General features: G+C 46.6%; 1 protein-coding gene across 1 annotated transcript in view; it reads right to left on the bottom strand.

Annotated features, from left to right (window-relative positions):
- Positions 1 to 15,108, bottom strand: part of LOC144769996 (butyrophilin subfamily 1 member A1-like) — a 156,804-nt gene that overhangs the window by 42,635 nt on the left and 99,061 nt on the right. Inside the window, exons 3-4 of the mRNA XM_078654192.1 lie at positions 12,977 to 13,108; positions 11,368 to 11,511 (exon numbers count right to left, since the gene is read on the bottom strand). Coding sequence (XP_078510318.1) covers positions 11,368 to 11,511; positions 12,977 to 13,108 — 276 coding nt within the window. The remainder of the gene's footprint in view (positions 1 to 11,367; positions 11,512 to 12,976; positions 13,109 to 15,108) is intronic.

Below are 15,108 nucleotides of genomic sequence, written 5' to 3' on the forward strand. Positions count from 1 at the left end.
ACCCTCCTCGCTATCCTGGGACCTAGCTGGGCTACACTGAGCCTCTTCCACCACGCTGGGCTGGAAGATCCCTGAACCACTACTTTTGGAGTCACTCACTAGGGACTCAAAAGATCCTCTGGCCCTCTCCCAGCGGTCTGCTTCATCTGCAAGCTCACATGCCTCAGACAATCCACACCCCAACAGGTGTTTGCGCAACCCTGGTGAACAACAACTGAGCAACTGCTCTCTGAGAAACATATCGAACAATATCTCCCAATCACATTTCGTGGGCTCCCGTACCCAATCACACAGGGCTCCACAACAGTCATCCTCAAAATCTTCCCAAGACTGATGAGACGTTTCCTGAGGTTCCTAAACCTCAACCTATTCTCCTCCTCTGGGGAAACAGGTACCAGACTGGGGGAACTGGGACTGGGATTTCCTATACTGGAATCTAAATAGCTGCCACCACTGGACTCAACCCTCCCTGGGGGATCCAGAAAATTATGACTGCGGTCAGGGGATAACCTACACTCTAGGGCTATCTTCTCCCTGGCCAAGGCCCTCTCAGCCTCGGCAATCCGCTCATTCACACCCAGCTGCGCCATCTCTCTGGCATACTCTAACCGGAGCTTCTCCATGGCCAGCTGGTGCTCCCTCTCTTCTCTCCTATCCACCCACTCCTCTGGGGACAGGGAAAGGGATGGGGTGCTACATCTGACACTAGACCCAGCAAGGGACTCCCTATCTAGGGAGTACTCGCTCTCTGCTGGCGCCCATCCACTGTCAAACTCACTCTCCACATCAGACTCTTCAGGGCTCCCCCCAGACCCACCACCCTCATGGTGTGCGGCCCGGGCCCTCTCTCTCTCACTGTGCTCACGCTCCCAGTCACTCTTCTGCCACAGGATCATGTTATCCCTAAGCTTGGACTGAGTGTCTGACTCACTCACTGTGATGTCTCTCTCCTCACAAAACCGCACCAACTCATGCATACTGTACCTAAACAGGCCACAGAGGTTAAAAGGAGATTCCATCTTGACAGGATGCTCACAGACACGTGCAACACACGGGACCTAGCAATCTGAAGTAAGAGTACACAATTCCAAAACTTCAACACTCTCCTTATCAAAGAGAACTCACTCATGCATCCAGAAAAACACACCATTCATCCACACACACCCTCCCCTCGGATCGGTAAGGCAGTTTCTACCACCCCTGACTTCTCAACCTGACCAAAAGCGACACAGGTACCAAACTCTGGAAGCAGGGTGGGGGACAAATGTACGGAACACAATTATCAAATGACACTCTTCAGGAGAAGAAACAATGGAATTTTACCAACAACAATAATCCCCAAAATGTGGTTATCTAAAAATGTAGAGCTTTGAAGTGCGGCCAGCCGCTACTGTGGTACAACGCAACACAAATCCTTATCCTCACCGCTTGCCGCCAATGTTGGAAATGGGATCCCTGGCTGGCCAGGGCTTTCGCCAAAGTCAGTCAGAGACCACCACTCCCAAGTCAGGGCAAGGGAGTCACACGCCAAGATAACCCCTGCTCACCCTCTAGGTAACGTGGCGCGAGCAGCAAGGCTAAACCTGGAGGCGAAGTAAGTTAAGTATTTGCGCACGCACCCCAGCAACAACAACCAAAGGCCCACCACAAAGGAAAACTCCACACAAGGTTATATAAAAATAGCCTTTGTATTATAATAAATATACATCAGATAAAACACACATCTTGTTACACTGTGCCAACAGGCACGGGCGGAATTTACAAGGGATATTGCACAGGACAGGGCCACTTGGACCACTGTCAGGGGTATCAGCACTTTTAGAACTTGTAGAAAGTAAAAATCACTGTAGCACACAATATAAAAATAGAGCACACAACCAGTAATCACTGGTAACAGGACCTCACTAGCACCACCTGTACTAGGGAGAAAACATCCACCTACATGTCACAATACCTGTAGGGGTGTAAAGGCAAAACACATGATGCAATGCATAACATTCATTCAGAGGTGTAAGGAGGGAAAACACATGATGCATCACAATACATTCAGAGGTGTAGAACAAAGCACATGACGCATAAAAACACATTCAGAGGTGCAGGAAAAGTACAATTGCGCCAAACTCAGTCACCACCTGTGACAGTCCCTGTGTCCCAATGTTAGGGCCTAAACGTAGCAGTTGCCCACAAAGTGCTGGGCAACTGGTGCAGGGAAAGTTAGGGCAACGTTGGAGCCTCTCTGGGTCAAGAACCACCTCTGTGGCACTGCGGAGCCTCACTGGGCTCCTGGACAAGAACTGGTGCCCTGAGCCTCTCTCAGGCACTTCTTTCCAGGACCACTGGGCCCCAGAGCCTCTCAGGGCTCTCAAAACGAAAATGGGTAATGAGCCTTTCTCAGGGCTCTCGCGAAACCAGCAGGCCCCCTAGAGCCTCTCTGGGCTCGGTAAACAAATAGCGCCTCTAGCCTCTCTGGCTCTAAAGAGAAATGCGGCCGCCGTTGGAGCCTTCCAGGCTCAGAACAAATAAATGCCCGGGCCCCCACAGGGCCTTTAAAGAACAGAGGTGCCCCCTTCGTTGGAGTCCCCCCTCTGGGGACTTAGAATACAAGACAAGGTCCCACGAGCCTCTCTGGGCTCGAGCGCTACTGGCCTCTCTCAGGCCCGGGTACTGCAGGGGAGGGGCGGGCACTCACCGGTCTCTCTGCTGCAGGACGGCTCCTCTCGCGCTGCTCCTCTCTGGGCGGCGCTGCAGGGGCCGCGGGCGGGGCTCCCCCTCACTCTCCGGGGCCTCGAAGGTCCAGGACTCTTCCTGGACGGCGGGGCTCCTTTCCTGTCATCCCGGGGCTCTCCTCTCCACTCGGGGAGCCTCGGGGACCCGGCCGGCAGCTTCTCTGCTGCGAGGGGCGGGACTTCCGGGTTGCCTGTCTCGGGCCGCACTGCAATTGGTCAGCCGGCCCAGTGCTTCCGGGTCGCCGAGGGCAGCGCGGCGGCTAGTTTTTAGGCAGGCGGGCTCCCAGGATCCGAGGAGTGGGCTCCCTCGTGATTCCAATAAATCACAGACCTGGGCAATGCCGGGTGGGCACCGGCCTCCTGAGCAAATATAAAGCGAGGTAGGCACTCGCTAGGCACCGCAATTTCGGGCTGATGCCGGGTGGGCACCGGCTGGCTCTCAAAGCGCTAGCAGCGCTAGCCTCCAAGAAAAGGCGCTCCCAAGCGCCACCGGGCCAAATAAAGCGCTCTCAAGCGCTAGGCAAGGGATTCCAGCGCTCCCCAGCGCTGAAGGGCAGAGAGCAGCGCTCTCAGGGCTGTAGGTACAGCACAAGCTCCAGCAGGGTCTGGAGGCAGGCAGGGGGGGCAATTCTGGGCCAGAGCCAGCACACTGGGTCTCCAGGCAGGGAGACAGTCCAAGTGGCGGTCCTCTGGCCCCAGCAGCAGCAACAGCCCCCTCTGGCAGGATCCAAAAGCAGAACATTTTCCAAGGGGACACAGCCCCTTCTTATACTAACAAATCCTTTGTCTAAGGTGCAGGGTGGGGGGAAAACCAGTTGCAGCTGGCTCTGGAGCACTCTTGATGGCCCAACCACCCATTTCTTTCACTGGGGAGGCTAGGGTCGTTAGACACACCACAGGGGGGCGGAGCCAGCATTGTGTGGGGAAAACCCAGCCCATCCAGGACACAGGTACACTCCTCCCACACATCACTCATGCTAATCTCCCACTCACCACCGGGCAGACCCATCCAGACTTCCTGGAGCCTGGCATGCCAGCCAGCTCCAGCCAATCACGCTCCAGCACCCTCACAGCACACGCACACATATCTCAATGTCCAGAAGTAGCACTTCCCTTCTAGACACATACATGCCGCAGACACCATCTCGCAGCATTCACTCTCACGAGTTTACACATACTAAACTCGAGCCTGCACTCCCCACGCATCAGGAACTACCAGGGACACACACATTCCCCATGCATTCCTATGGGAGGGCAGGCCAGCCATGCTACACGCATGCACTTTCACTCTGGGACCCAGGGAAAAGTGCGCAGAGACCCAAAAATCACTGACACAGGGTCACACATAAGGCAAAAAGTTCAGGGGTGAACCAGCCCTGCGGGCCAAGTCCAACAGGCAGGTATTAATTTGGACTGATCTTAGCTGTAGGAGGTCATCGGCCAAATAGCGTGCATGCTCACCTGTACCAGATGGACCCGGGATTATGGCCCTCGGCCCGGCCTTTGGCGTGCCCGCTGCGCCCGCCCGCTGCGCCGTCGGGGATTAGTGTTCATTTCAAGGAGGAGAGGAAAGGAGGGCAGGAGGCAGCGGCGACTAGCGCGTTATCCCTTCCTCACCCAAAATGGCGTCCACCCACGCTCGCAACAGAGTCCAAATCGGCTGTGTGGGGAGTGAATGCAGGTAGGGGCAGTGTCTTTTGGTCCAAATAGGTGTTTTGCTAAAAACACAATATATAAACACAGTGAAACACAATTTTAAAAGAGCGTGTGCAAGTTGCTCTGGACAAGAGAGAAATACGTTTTTGAGAGAGCGCAATTAAAATAACGTGCCACCAGGTAAAAACAGCACCTGGCTTCCGCCTCAGGGGTAGATCCACAAGTAAAAGAACAAATGTTAGATTTTGAATATTTTAACACCACGAAATATTTTCAGCATTTCCAAGAATGTAATGTTACTGATGTCAAGGCAATGCCAGTTCCTATTTTGAATAGTACTGCTTCCTTTTGTATACAAGGGAAAGGTCATGTTAAGGTAGGAGATAGTAGATGCAATTACACCTACACTTTGCATACCAACAGCACTCCGCCCTTATTAACTCCTCCTATGTGTATTTTGTATGCGGTAAAAACGCTTACACTAGGCTTCCTCGAGAATGAGCAGGGCATTGTTACCTGTCCTTCATTTACCCTCCGGTCTATATAGCCCCTTCTAATTATCATAAGACACACCAGCTGACTAAACGACATTCGGATCCTTATCGAGTTAGTAGAAGTATTGACACTGATAGCACTGACCAGACTGATACTGCTGCACAGCAGTTTGTAGACATAGTAAAAGGTTTCTTTCCTATATGGGGTCCTATTTTTACCAGTAGGGATGTCAGGCGTCTCTCTGGGGTAGTGGAAAATGTAGTTCAAACCACTACTGGAATTTTAACTAATTTGACAGTAGATCTTCAGGCTACGAGATTCGTTTCGCTTCAAAATCGGATGGTGCTTGACGTCATCCTAGCAGATCGAGGAGCAGCATGCCGCGTGATCGGCAGCTCCTGCTGTGTATATATTCCTGATTCTGCTCCAAATATACATTTGGCCATTCAGAAGCTACATCGCTTAGCTGCTGAAGTTCATGCTGATACTGGTACTTGGTCCTTAACCGGGTGGTTCTGGGATCTCCTATCCACCTGGGGTTGGAAAATTTTCATGATCCTGGCTGGAGCACTTGGGGTGGTATTTGTGTGTTGCCTGTGTCTTCATTGTGGGCCGGCATGCTGTTCCTATTGTGCCGCCAGGCTCACTTCCTCACTGACCGTTTCGAAACAAGTGAAAATTGAGAAGCAGTTAGTACGGAAGGAGGTTGCTGACCTCATGCACATAGATGAAGGTGTGTTCTTGGATTAGGAGTCTTGTTATATGATATATTGGCTACATTACGCCAAAAGGCCAGTCTGAAGGAATATTAAATCGCTATTGTATAATGTTGGCTTAATGTATCCAATATATCAATGCTACCTTCAGGATAAACCCTTGTAAATACACTCGACCCATCCATGTATATTTTAAGAATCGGGCCCAGACTGAACAAACGCCATTTTGGTTTCATTTCCCGGGGTCTCTTTCGTTAGTTAGGAAAACACGTGACCTGTTACTGTGTAGAGGGCCTAAGAGGCCAGCCTGAGCTATGAAAGGACCATTGATTCTAACTTAGGAAACTCAAGGTCACATCTGTCTTTCTTCTAGGATGGTGAGTGGGGTTGCGAAGTGCACTCCTTTTTACTCCGTTTCAAATTTTTTGAATATAATTATATCATACTTTTGCGAGGGTGTGCTGGGAGGGGAGGAGCGGCCAATCTCCACAATTGAAAAATGAATATATACTAGTGACAGTCGTCATTAGACCCTTTCCGCACTACCTTTGGCAGAGATCCATCTGCCTTAGTAATCTTGATTAAGAAACGTTGCTTAGGATTTTCAAAAAGTTTATTATTGTTGATATTTTCTCTGTTTTTCCAAAATTAATGCGTTTACATATATCAAAAACGATGCTTGTTCATGCTTTTTTGCTCAAACGTTCAATTCACTGATTTGATAAACAGAACAAGGTTACAAATGAAGAAAAAAGTTATCCTGTCCCAATGCATTTCGGGATGCTATCCCTTCGTCAGGGGCACTAAAAAAGAAAATAATGTTAACATGTTTTGTCTGCGACCGTCAGCACACAGGGTGGTTAAATGATACGTTTACAATCTTTGATTTATAATTAACAAGACTAGTTGAACAAATGACTTTTTCTAGGGTGAACATGAAGATGACTCTGTTGGACATACTCATACTCATCGACATTTGGCCATGCTATGCATAATTTCGAATAATGACATACCATAGTTGCCTAAAGTACAATAAGTATTGCTTAATTGCGTAATTTGGAAAACCCATATTATTCCATTGGTGAAAAAATAAATAAAGGGGTAAGAATGAAACTCTGATTAATGAAAAAGTGGTTCTCGAATTGAAAAAAATAACACACGAGGAAAAACTCACCATGAGTACTCTACTGCCATGTGGTGCTTGATATATATGCAGACTCAAAGATCAGCAATTGCTCCAATGTGAACCTTAAAATTGAATAGTAGTACGCTAGTTATGAAAATTATCTAATTGTTGAAAAAGTGCAAGAAAAGCGACAGTACTGAATTTCATACCGTTTCTCAAATGTCCGTTATGGCCGAGGTGTATATATTCGGTGAAAAACAAAACGACCTCTGTAGGTGGAACTGCTGAAAAGTCAACAAGACAGAAGGTGAAGAACTTGCTATGGAGGGTAGATAAGAGTGTAATCCCTGATAGTTTCACTGGTAAGTAAGGCAAAGGGTTACCTATGCATTCACAGGCATATAAAACGTGGGTTTCAGGGGCGATCCCCTCGTGGCGCATGTAGATTCTCGGTTGACAAGTTAGTGGCTTCTGCGAGATACACATAAATATATAAGTGTTATGCTAGATTTTACTGACTGGAAAATTAAATAAATGATGGGGTATGTAAACTTGAGTTTACCTATTTATTTGGAAACTCCTTTCATAATTAACTGTTGTCTTCTGGCGTGGAGACTGAAAGTTCCGCTACTGTTAAAGTATCACCCTTAAAAAAGCGAAATAAGATCGTGATGATAAAAAAATTCCCATTGGGTTTTACTGAGCTGAGTGGCTTAGTGTAAATAAGTGAGTACCTGTAACTACGAGGTAGAACTCAATGAGCGGGAGCTCCGTTTACTTTGTGGGCGTCAACCAAAGGTTCAGTTGTTTACGAAGTCACGGTGCCTTATCTGAAATGAAAATGATCCCGTAAGTTGAAGTCACAGGGGCCTTACTGAAAGAGATCTACTCGGAAAAATAAATACCTGAGCAGCGAGGGTTCGCATTTAACAGTCGGCGTCTAAGACGTGAAGTCGAAGAAAGTTTCTCCGGGATCTCGCCTATGTGTGCAAGTATAGAAATAAAGGACAGACTGCGGAAGTATCCGAACTGTCATGACGCACGATACTACGATGGGAGTGAGCAAATTGCATATAAAGGCGCTACAACAGAAACGTTTCCTGTTTGAGAAATATAAATATGCTCACTTTATTATATTGCTGAATGGAGTAATTACTGACTATGTTGTGGTGAATATTATAGAGAACGTGGTTCACTATAAACAAAGAAGAAATACTGAGTATAGCTATCGCTAGCTGTGAAGGTGCACAAAGAAACAAAGAAATGGAGAACAAAAAGCCAGATGAAATAAATGTTAATAAAAATAGGATGTGATAATCAAATCTATGTGTGGTATTCCATAGTTTTCTTGTGTATAGATCAATTATACGCAGGCTTGTTTATAACGTGTGTTGATCAATGATGTTATTAACATTGATGCTTTGTATATACCATGGAGTGCCGAAAACTATGAAGTTAATTACTTTAACAGGTCAACCCCAAAAAAACATGTCATATATATTTACTGATGGACACAAGAATATATCTTAAATGTAAGAAATTGATGTAAGAAATTAAATACAATCATAGAATGTGTGGATTCAAATTCCTGTTTCAAGAAGAGATGGTGCTAGTCCATAGATTTACAGGAAACATGACATATCTATTTTGTCATTAAGACCTTTTGGTGTTTGAGTTTGTAAAAAGTCAATCCATCAGATTTCTCTTCATGATAACCAAGTTTCATTATTTCGATCTGGTTTCAGTTGAATCTGTTCCAGAACTTGAAATCTTAGTTGCGGAATCGTATGTTTCATTTCTGTCCAATGAGATACTAGACTTGATGTTAAAGTCTTGTTTCGTATTCAACTCTTATGTTCTGTGATTCTGACTTTTATCTTTCGTTCCGTTTTGTCTATATACAATTTTCCACACGGACATTTTATGCTGTAGATCACATACATTGAGTTACAATCTGTTTGTTGCCTGAGTTTGATTCTCTTGCCAGTTTGGGGATGCTGTATATATGGCCCTTCCATTACATTGTTGCAGTGGATGCAATTGTAGCATTTTTTCATCTTCTAGGATGAGCACATTTTTGTAGACGCAATACCTGTACTCCTGTGCCTCAGAATAAAAGGGAGGCACCTTTACTGACCTACCCCCGGAATAACTTGAGCTGAGTTTCTAATCAATTAGTTGCGCCTTATATAGGTTTTCCTGATGGCTTTACACGAAGTGATACTTTTCCATGTACGGGGTTTTATGAGGTATGCTGAAAGTATATATGCACTGTTTTGAATGTAATCCAGTAGTCTCCTCTGTGCACCTTCGAGGGCTGTGTCGAGAGTGAGGCTCCCCTATATAGGGCGCCTTTGCAAAATAAATAATTGAACCTTCTCCATTGCCGACTGACGTATTATTGGTAAATCAGGTATATGGGCTATTGGTAGGTATAGCTCTATGGTATACCATTTTTGGTACTTCACTTCCTCTGTATTTTAAGCGAGATGGTTCAAAAATTATAGGGAGAATTATGAAGTTTTATTTGGAGGTGCAGAAGTGTAAGAATTGCCTGGAAAAAACTCAGAAAGAGAAAGGTAGCTGGTGGTATTACACTCCCAGACTTCCAACTCTATTGTTGGGCTTTTTCATTGAAAAATGTAAGAAAACTGCTAATGAATTCCAGTGATATCCCAGCATAATTAATGGGCCCTGAAAAAAAATCTTGCAGAGAAAGGAAACTTTTTCTATATAAATTTGGACATCCCAAATACTTTAATTAAGCCCCCAATTTGGAACTCCCCAGGGAAACCTCTGTGCCTGCAAGACAATTTAGCTGCACCCTTGCTAGCGGCGGTTATAGAAAGGTGGGGCCAGCGAACTGAGGAAGGTTCTCTATAACCATTTGACAGCCTACAGACAACCACGGAATTTAGACTATCTAGATTCAAATACTGTCAATTAGCAACCTGGTCTCGAACCTAGTCAAACTGGGGGCAGGATTTGGAAATTGAAGATGAATTACAAAGTAAGCAGAAATACAAGAAAGAAATATTTCCATATGGTACTAGGCGCTGGTACGGGGTGAAGATGATATCGGGATTTCGCCGGAGGTGATCCAGAAGCTGAACACGCCGGGCTGCAATGTTTCACACTTATGACAAGTATCCTTATCTATGCTTTGGTCTTCAGTGAAGTCAGCACCACTCAGGAGCAATCACTTGTTTACACTATACAGGGCGTACTGGTCGCCAAAGAAGCTACCAAAGAGGGGGGACAGTAAGAAGAGGCACTGTCCGAAGTGTGCTATGGAGAATGCGTAGGAAGTTCACCTCTTCTGGCAGTGTCCGGCAATCCAGTCCTTCTGGCAGGAAGTGGGGGTAGTATTGACTAAAATTATTGGTATAAGCATTAAGGTAACCCTCCCTTTAGTTATTTTGGGACACTGGATGGAGAAGGGGTCCGCCTGGGGAGGCTCAGAGCCCAGTCAATCTTTAACTTGATGGTTATAGCATGGAGACAGTCTTACACCCATGTGTGAGGGATGGAAGGCATCTGCTGGCCATGTTTCCATGGAGTTGTCCGCATCGTGAGCCACACGGCCCCTACGGCTCCATTACGGCAAATGAGGCTCTCTAATGTTAGGCATAAATTCTATATCCTGATGATGATCCGCATATCGGTTTAAACGGATCGAAACACCGTCGACAACTTTATACACCTTATACATTTGTAAAAACCTAAACGTCCTTTAAGTGTAAAGGTGTAAGTAATGTTCTATTGTACATTTGACATTGTGCAATTACCAGTACAACAAACCCTAAGCTTTTGCCTAAAAGCCCTTTGTTTCATGTTCTGTTCCCTTTGTTATATGTTGTACATGTGTTAAGTATGGCACAGGCTTGTGCCCCACCTTGTATATTGTTTTGTAAATACTCCTTTTTATTACTTATGAGTAAATATCCGACCTCTGTCCGGCTGGGTATGTCAAATCAACATAGAAACAACTGAGTCTATAGGTTTTATTGCTCCTTTTTGTAAGGGACCACTGTTGCCTCTAATAAGTCACTCCCAAGGTCCCTTGCTGACTTAATTGGGTCCCCTTGTTGTTCTTAAATACATCTACACCAGGCCTCAAGTGTTTGCTCTTGTTTGGCGGTAGATTTAAAAATGATCCCCCCAGGTGGAAGCACACATAGTAGTGCAGGCAGGCAGACTATTGTGCCACAGGGGTGGTATCCCCCGGACACAGTAAGTGGGACAACCCCAGGGGATGGGGGCCTCGGGCCATTACAGACTCAGGAGGGTGGGCCACGTGGCCCCCCCCTCTCTTTTCTTTGAAGTGACAGCCCTAGGGGATGGGGTCCTCTCTTTCTTGGCTTTGCTGGAAACATAAGTGCCTGTTTCAACAAAAGGTGCAAGCAATGGTAACCTGAAGTATATGCAGAGTGTGTGTTCAGTGCTGTCCAGGAGCACAGGTGGTTTCAATGTATGAAAGGCAGTGACCTGCAAAAAGCACATTCACAACAAATAGTGTTCTGATCCAGTCTTTTGACTTGACTTGACTTGACTGTCTTGTATTTAACATGTAAATATCCAGAACAACATGTACATTTATTCAAAAACAAATGTGTGTTGTGAAAGTTAAAAGGTACATTTCTCTCACCTCTGTGGAGACACAGAGTCTCTCTCAGATGAGGCTGTAAATCTCTCCATGGAGAGGAATCTTCTGTTCCAGGCTCATTCCTCACCCTGGGGCAGCTCTGTCCAGGGAGACGTCCTTGTCTGTCATGAAGGTTGTACTGGGAAACTGGTACAGAGGAGGGAGAGACAGAGAGACAGAGAGACAGAGAGAGGGAGGGAGAGACAGAGAGAGGGGGAAGGAGAAAAAGACAGGTACAAAGAGACAGAGAGAGGGGGAGAGAGAGGGAGGGAGAGAGAGGTCAGAGAGAACCCAGGGAGGAAGGAAAATACAGGTACAGAGGGATGGAGGGGGGGAGAGACAGGTACAGAGAGATGAAGGGAGGGAGGAAGAAGAGAGACAGATACAGGGGAGGGACAGACAGGTACAGAGAGATTGGGGGAGGTAGGGGAGACAGGTACAGTGAGAGGGAGAGAGGGAGAGACGGAGGAGGGAGAGACAGGAACAGAAATATAGAGGAAGAGACGGGTACAGAGAGATGGAAGGAGGGAGGAGGGTTAGACAGGTGCAGTGAGATAGAGGGAGGGAAAAGCAGAGAAAGAAAAACGAAAGGGAGAGAAACAGTAATAGAGAAAGAGAGAAAGAGAGTGAAATAAATAAATGAATAAAGGAGAGGGAAAGAGTTGGCAGAGACAGTGGACGCGAGAGAGAATGAGTGTCAGAGAGGAAAAAAAGAGATAACGAGAGGAGTCCAGATCAACTGATGAAGTGGTTCATGCAACAAAGTGTTGAAATGTTTGTTATGATCTGAGAGTGACTCCTCTTTGTGGGTCTGGCAGCAGAATATTGTGGAATAAATATTGTCTGACAAAGATATTGTGCCTTAAGAATCACACATTAGAGTCAGAAAATCTACACTCAGAGAGATTCACTTTTTGCAAATGATATTTTAGACACTATATTAAAGTCAGGCATTATTTCTGTCAATGACACTTTGACACACAACCCTCTGTGTGTTTGTGTCTCTGCACAGCTGTGGATAGAAGTGCTGTCCACAGTAACACAAGAGCATCAGCAGTGCTGGAGGTACCACAGACCAGGGAGGAAGGACTGTGAGGGGTGTGAGCTTGAACAGACTAGTACATACAACATGGCATGCTAGGAACATATTTACATGTCAGAGTGTGAGGTGGAAGAGTATGAGGCAGGGGCGTACCTACCAAGCGTGCAACAGGTGCTGTCGCACCAGGTCCAGGGCTGTGAGGGGCCCAAGGGCTGTGAGGGGCCCCAGGGCTATGAGGGGCCCAGGGCTGTGAGCGGCCCCAGAGCTGTGAGGGGCCCCAGGGCTGTGCGGGGCCCTCTGCACTACAATTGTAGCTGCTTCAGAGCTCTTGGCATCCTTGCTACACCACTGGTGTGAGGCAGATATGTCCCTCGAGCTGCACTCAGTGGTAGTAAGAAGCCTTCATTTACCACTACTACCCCAGACTGCGTCATTCCTGTGTCATCAGCCCCCGCCCTCACTTTCAGCATCTACTGTCCCAGAGTGACGTCACTAACATGGCTGAACCTAACACACATGAACATGGCATGCACCACAACATGAAGAGACAAGAGATGAAAGGGTGTTTACCTGGATGGAGGCAGAGAGAGGTTTTCAGAAGAGAGCGCGGAGGATTCTGGGAAGACCCTGGACACTCTCCAGCCTCGTCTGGGAGCCCAGCACAGCTCTGCACCCTGGGGCTGTAGAAGACTGCTCTCTCCACTGCAGGGAGGGGAGGAGAGGAGAGAGAGAGGAAGAGCGAGAGAGAGAGGGAGAGAGAGAGAGATAGAGAGGAAGAGAGAGAGAGAGAGGGAGGGAGAGAGAGAGAGAAAGAGAGGGAGAGAGAGTGAGAGAGAGGGGGGAGAGGGGAGAGAGAAGGAGAGGGAGGGAGAGAGAGTGAGAGAGAGAGAGGGAGAGAGAGAGAGGGAAAGAGAGGGAGAGAGAGAGAGAGAAAGAGGAAGGGAGAAAGCGAGGGAGGGAGAGAGAGAGAGAAAGAGAGGGAGAGAGAGAGAGAGAAGGAGAGGGAGGGAGAGAGAGTGAGAGAGAGAGAGGAAGGGATAGGGAGAGGGAGGAGGGAGGGGAGAGAGAGGGAGAGGGAGGGGAGAGAGGGAGAGGGAGAGGGAGAGGAGAGAGAAACAGTCAATAAACAGGAGAGAGAAATTGAGTAAAAAAGGGGTTTATTTGTTTTCTAGTCCAAACTTCAGGGCCCCAACTCACTTCACTGACAATAAACAAAGGATTACTTCAGCTCTTTCCACCCTGGAGTAGTGCAGTGGTAACAGGCTTTAGATATGTTTAGCTTCAATGAGCTGTTAATGGTCTGTGTCTTTCTTCCATCACAAGATGCTTAATTCTGCTCTTCTGACAGCAGCCCCCTTCTGTGCTTTACATAAGATGTAGAGTGTTTGTTGGTGGTGAGCGCAGGAAGTTAAGACCTGGTGGAAAAGATAAACTGTTTCTGGTTGAGAGTTTGGAGGAACCACATGTGGGTTAGTTCTCTCTCCTCCAAACTTCTGGTCTCCCCCTGATTCAGAGAGGGGCAGATATCAAAATATCCCATGGGTATCATATAACCCTAGTATACCTAACCTACTATAACTAGCAAACCTAACATATCTAGCTACTGTATCTACCATACTTAACCTACTAACCTAACCGGCTAGACCTCTCATACTTCCTATACCTATCTAACCGACCATGGCTAATCTACCACGCCTACCCTACCACAACTAGCAGACCTACCATATCTATCTACTGTATCTACCATATTTAACCTACTAACCTAACCAGCTAGTCCTCTCATACTTCCCATACCTATCTAACCGACCATGGCTAATCTACCACACCTACCCTACTACAACTAGCAGACCTACCATATCTATCTACTGTATCTACCATACTTAACCTACTAACCTAACCTGCCATACCTCTCATACCTATCTTACCTACCATGGCTAATATACCACACCTACCCTACCACAACTAGCAGACCTACCATATCTATCTACTGTATCTACCATATTTAACCTACTAACCTAACCAGCTAGTCCTCTCATACTTCCCATACCTATCTAACCGACCATGGCTAATCTACCACACCTACCCTACTACAACTAGCAGACCTACCATATCTATCTACTGTATCTACCATACTTAACCTACTAACCTAACCTGCCATACCTCTCATACCTATCTTACCTACCATGGCTAATCTACCACACCTACCCTACCACAACTAGCAGACCTACCATATCTATCTACTGTATCTACCATATTTAACCTACTAACCTAACCAGCTAGTCCTCTCATACTAACCATACCTATCTAACCTACCATGGCTAATCTACCACACCTACCCTACCACGACTAGCAGACCTACCATATCTGTCTACTGTATCTCCCATACTTAACCTACTAACCTAACCAGGTAGACCTTTCATACTTACCATATCGATCTAATCTACCATAGCTAATCTACCACACCTATCCTGCCTGCGTGTCAGTTCAACCACACTTTACCAGCTGCGCTTCTCTTTGTATACATAATTATGCTCATGTTTAGTGTGTTACTTCTCGCAGCCATCTTTGATGCAAATAAAACCCTCTCATCTATGTAATTTCTACAGGAAATGCTCTAGGTATTACAGTTTTGATTACATCAAGATGACGTCAGGTGTGCCACACTTTTGTAATAAATATAGAATGTTAGCAATCTCGTTGTT

Source organism: Lissotriton helveticus, chromosome 7 (assembly GCF_964261635.1).
Source record: "Lissotriton helveticus chromosome 7, aLisHel1.1, whole genome shotgun sequence".
Taxonomy (NCBI): domain Eukaryota; kingdom Metazoa; phylum Chordata; class Amphibia; order Caudata; family Salamandridae; genus Lissotriton; species Lissotriton helveticus.